General features: G+C 34.3%; 1 protein-coding gene across 2 annotated transcripts; it reads left to right on the top strand.

The window, feature by feature from the left end:
• The first annotated feature begins 310 nt into the window (after positions 1-310).
• On the top strand, positions 311-4,371 carry LOC127851602 (uncharacterized). Of its 2 annotated transcripts, XM_052385441.1 has the most exons (5): positions 311-410; positions 1,071-1,124; positions 2,704-2,853; positions 3,005-3,151; positions 3,444-4,371. In XM_052385441.1, the coding sequence occupies exons 3-5, from the start codon at positions 2,753-2,755 to the stop codon at positions 3,637-3,639; spliced, it is 444 nt and encodes a 147-aa protein (XP_052241401.1). In that variant the 5' UTR covers positions 311-410; positions 1,071-1,124; positions 2,704-2,752; the 3' UTR covers positions 3,640-4,371. The 2 variants fall into 2 exon arrangements, with proteins under 2 accessions (XP_052241401.1, XP_052241396.1); XM_052385436.1 differs by lacking the exons at positions 311-410; positions 1,071-1,124 and having other exon boundaries at positions 2,443-2,853.
• The last annotated feature ends 372 nt before the right edge of the window (positions 4,372-4,743 follow it).

Genomic DNA, 4,743 nt, shown 5'->3' with positions numbered 1-4,743 from the left:
TGTGTGTGTTGCGTGTGTGTGTGCGTGCGTGTTATTTTCATATATTGAATTTATATTGTTTCATTACTAGTACATATTATAGATCTTGACAATCATTTGCCATATGTTGGTGTTAATGTCATGTTACAAATGATGTCGTTTTATTCAATGCTACAAGTGTATGCTAATCTTTAGCATCAACTATTTTGAAGAGAATATAACAAGTAAATGTATATGGGCCGTGTCGCGGCAAAACCTGTATTCGTGACATCAGTTATGACGTTGGTAAATTCTCTGTAAAGTGACGTCAACATTTTATTTAATTTGCGCGATTTCGTCATCACTGCAACATGTGGATCTGTGTAGCTGTTTTGGACAGTTATATATTTGTGTTAAGTATGAAATGATGTGATATGGATAATGAAATAGAAGTAAGTAGTATATTTTATTATTATTGGCTATTTTGCAAAATTGGTTTGATCTAAATATTTAATAGAATATAGCGAACTAGACGTGTTTACAAATTAACCACCATGTTAAACGTTGTTAAGATATTCAGTGAACGAAAATTTATTTACGGTATAACTTATCAGACTAAAAGTTTGTTATTTTTATTTGTACATGAATTGTTGTAAGAGTTTGTCCCAACCTTTTATTGAAACCATGGGGTTACTACAAAAAGTTTTTTTTCCAATATTGAACCCGATCGATTCTAATTTGTTGTGCCGATCCTAAAGGCTAAACAGTTTTTAAAATTCAAAGCAAAATAGTATTTGTTATTTGTTAGTTTTTGTTTTCGATTTTTATTATAAACTCGACCATAGTCTCTAAATTATTATTTATCCAAATTCTTAATAGATTTAAATAGATTAATATGCAGGAAAGAATATTGCATAGAAGTCTGGAAGATTTTTGTCACTTATTATCCTTGTTTCGGTAGGAAATAGCTTGCATATCGCACATATAGATCTACATTGTCTACTTTTATTCAATGACTGAGTGCAAAAACAAATTTCTGTAATTTCGCGTAAAGAAACACGTATCGATTATTTAATGTTTGAATAATTTGCATAGACTATATACGTTTCCAGGAACTGGACAATTTATTGTCCGACCACTTTGGGCGAACTCCATCGGCATCTCAGGTGAGCTCAAATTCCGATGATGGGACTTATATAAATTCCCCAAATTATCATTCATTTAGTGAGGACGAAAACAGTTCAGCAGCAAATAGTGTTGATTGTAGAGCCAGAAATTTCATTCACCAACATGACATTGTATGTAAAAACAGTGATGAGTATGAAAGTGATGTGGACGATACATACATTGTCAGTGGTGCATGCGCCAGTGGTGACATGGGCGCTGACTATGCAACTGTCAGGCAGTTTCTCGAGATCGGATGTGGTTGCAAGAGTAAGTGTACTGTTAATTTTGAAATTGGCCAGGTATACCATCATATATTGAACATGAGAGAATTGACAAAGGCAGAGAAGGATATTATTGTCATGAGTAATCTTAAGTGTGGAAATGACCTGACTACAAAACGAGGGAAGCCAAGGAAACGTTCGATGGTTTCATACAATGCATTCCAATAGCCAGTTTGCAAGAAAACGTTTATGCTGGTTAATGACATTGGTAGATCAGCTTTAGAAAATCTTGTAGACCATTATAAGCAGAATGGTCCATTGCCAAGAAAGCATGGAAACGTAGGAAAGAAACCATCACAAGCCGTCATTTATGATGATGTAAAACGCGTGGTTGAATTTTTGCAAAATTATGCGGACACGTATGGTATCCCCCAACCAGCAGCTCCCAGAGGAAGCGACAATACTCCTCCAATTTATCTTGACAGTGGTAAAACAAAACTAACCATTCATAAAGAGTATATAGAAAGTTGTCGCGAGGCTGGGGTTAGATCTTTACAGCGAACTGCTTTCTGTGAAATTTGGAAAAGCTGTCTGTGTCACATTAGAATAGCTTCGCCTAGGGATGATGTTTGCGCAACATGTGAAGGCCACAGAAAGAACATTATGAAGGCAATAGAAGAGAGTGAAAAGTTAGAGGCTGCCGAAAACTTCAAACAACATGTGATAAATGCCCAAAAAGAAAGAGAACTTTATATTGACTGTGTAAAGCGTGCCAAGGAAACATGCATATTAAGTTCTGATAAAAGAACAAACCACTATACTTTTGATTTTAGTCAAAATGTATCCATTCCTCACTTCTCGAGGCAAATGGGGCCAATTTATTTCATGTCCCTTCGCAAAGTACAGATTTTTGGTGTACGGATAGATGGACTGCCTAAACAGCTCAATTTTTTGATTGATGAAAGTGAAACTATGGGCATAGATGGTACCCAAACACACGGACCCAATGCTGTCATCTCGATGCTGGATATGGTGCTAGACACCCACGGGCGTGGTGAATCGACATGCTCCATCCATGCGGATATTATTTTGTAAAATTATCCAGTGGTAATCAATCATATGATTCATTTAGTTATATTTGAATAAATATTTCAAACATATAAGTAAATATTGTGTTCTTAACAATTAAACATTATTTATATCTATGACTATATAGCATATGGTAATAATTGTTTGATTTTTCTTTTAAAGTAGGCTTAACAAAATGTGTAACGTTACCTTAATAACAAAGAAAAAAATATAGAAACGTTTTAGTATGTATTTTTAGAATGTTAACATATGGTCTGCAATATTTTAGAGGTCAGAACAAGAACCGCTACCTCATTGGCTATTTCACATGGCGTGTGATGACCGGCAGACATGACGTGATAGAATACCACATGCAAATACCAGGACATGCCAGGTGTCTGGTTGACAGTGGATTTGGGCATTTAAAGAAACTTTACAGGTACCTAAAAGCCGCCTTTGTTGTATGTGTAAGAATTTAAAAAAGGTAAATTTTCCTTGTATGAAGTGTTTTATTTATATAGCATGTAGAATAAGATCGAGTTTACATTTCTTCTCCTGACAATACTAGCAATCTGATCATTAAAATTCAGGAGGTCGAACATTGAGACAATGGACTCATTGATCCAGATGGTGAATATGTCCTCAGCATCCAATGAAGCAGTGAGGTATCCGGCATGGAACTGGCGGGATTGGAAAGGGTTTTTGTCCCGACTGTTTTGTCCTGTACCAGCGATAAGGTATTTACTAACGTAGGCCTATGATAATTGGTTGAAAATGTTCACACCACTGAGTAGAATTGTTAATATTTTTATCTGTATAACGGTTTTATACTGATGTTTAACGAAAAGTCTAAAATTCCTAAAGTGCAATACAAAGCGAAAGAAAACAAAACTCGGACATAACCATGCACATTGTCTTCAATTATAGTTACCAATGCAAATGAATATTATTCGCAAATGCATCATAATTTTGTGTCCTATCCAAACGTATTAAAATGTTTGCCAAAATAGTATTTATTTTTATTTTCAGAAAATATCAGTACTTCCGCATGACGACGGCAGAGCCAGGTGTGGTCACAATGCGCACGAGAGTCGGATGTCCAGAGGTCAAGGTTACAGTGACTATGGATGGCGTCCATATTCCATACCAACAACCGCAGATTGTAGAGGCCAAAGGACTCAGCCGAAACAGACAGGAGTACTTGTACAAAGTTGTCAGGCCATAACTCAGCGATGCTAACAAGGATGCTACTTGCCCTTGCCCAGAAACATCACTATAGTTATGTCGTCGCATCTATCGCATCTACGGCGAAAGATTACACACATTATAATGTCAATATTTACAGGCGAATGACAAATAACTTGAAACTTATTCTTCAGTACTTTTTGAATATCCTTCAATGTCTGTTTGAATACATTGGTTTATTTATAAATCATTTAAATAACACTTTTTCATATCAAATGAAATATTTGTATTCACTTCTGCTCGTTTCTATAGAATTCATGGCAAACAAAGGATTCTGCATACAATATAAGCTGTACGATAAATAAATTGTGAACATGCTAAGAATAATTATAAAAATTATTAAAGATTAATCGACTCTTAATTTTTAAAAACAGCACTTTTGGGAAATAAAAATCTAACATTTCAACAAAATGAAATTATTTATTATTTTTATTATTGGATATTGTTGGTTTATGTATTAATGGTGTAATTGATAATGTTTGTTTTGATGCGTGCATTCCTATGAAAAACTAAATGATATGTTGTGAAAATATGTGAGATTGGTTTAGAAAAAAATGATTTAAACTGTATGGTTTGCTGGTCGATGTAAATATAAGTGGACTTTGTTGCTAAGCAACGTATGTTAGTTTACAGTTTAATGTTAATCACAACTATTTTTAGAACACATAGATACCTGATAATATATTTTTAACAAAATAAATGCGTTCTTAAATGTTATTTCATGTCTTGTTTATAAGTGTGGATTTTGATGTAACATACATCTGAATGCGGTTTACTTGAAAACGCTGTTAACGTTGTTAACGTCAAAACACCTCTGCAGTGCTGTTACTAAAATAAAAATTTCTCTGTAAGTAATGGGGCTATATCTATAAATTTGGTATCATAATAACAAGCACAGAACAGTCTTTATCAATCCATAGAAAACAAAAAATGTCAAATTTTGTCACGAATACAGGTTTTGCCGCGACACGGCCCATATATATTATTTATTAAATGATTATGAATGTACGATTCTCCTCTTGTGTGTGCGGTGGGATGCAGCTTGAAGAATGTCAAGACATATTCCGAATTAAGGAGTATTGTA

Source organism: Dreissena polymorpha, chromosome 1 (assembly GCF_020536995.1).
Source record: "Dreissena polymorpha isolate Duluth1 chromosome 1, UMN_Dpol_1.0, whole genome shotgun sequence".
NCBI classification, from domain to species: domain Eukaryota; kingdom Metazoa; phylum Mollusca; class Bivalvia; order Myida; family Dreissenidae; genus Dreissena; species Dreissena polymorpha.
Note: the sequence above shows the minus strand (reverse complement) of the source record. Positions and strands in the feature narration are given on the sequence as shown.

What these genes read in the sequence shown, in the direction of transcription:
- LOC127851602 (XM_052385436.1), top strand. Translation starts at nt 2,675, where the DNA reads ATGTTAACATATGGTCTGCAATATTTTAGAGGTCAGAACAAGAACCGC. An exon ending in CATTTAAAGAAACTTTACAG is followed by an intron (nt 2,854 to 3,004) that starts GTACCTAAAAGC and finishes ATTAAAATTCAG; the next exon opens with GAGGTCGAACATTGAGACAA. An exon ending in TGTCCTGTACCAGCGATAAG is followed by an intron (nt 3,152 to 3,443) that starts GTATTTACTAAC and finishes TTTTATTTTCAG; the next exon opens with AAAATATCAGTACTTCCGCA.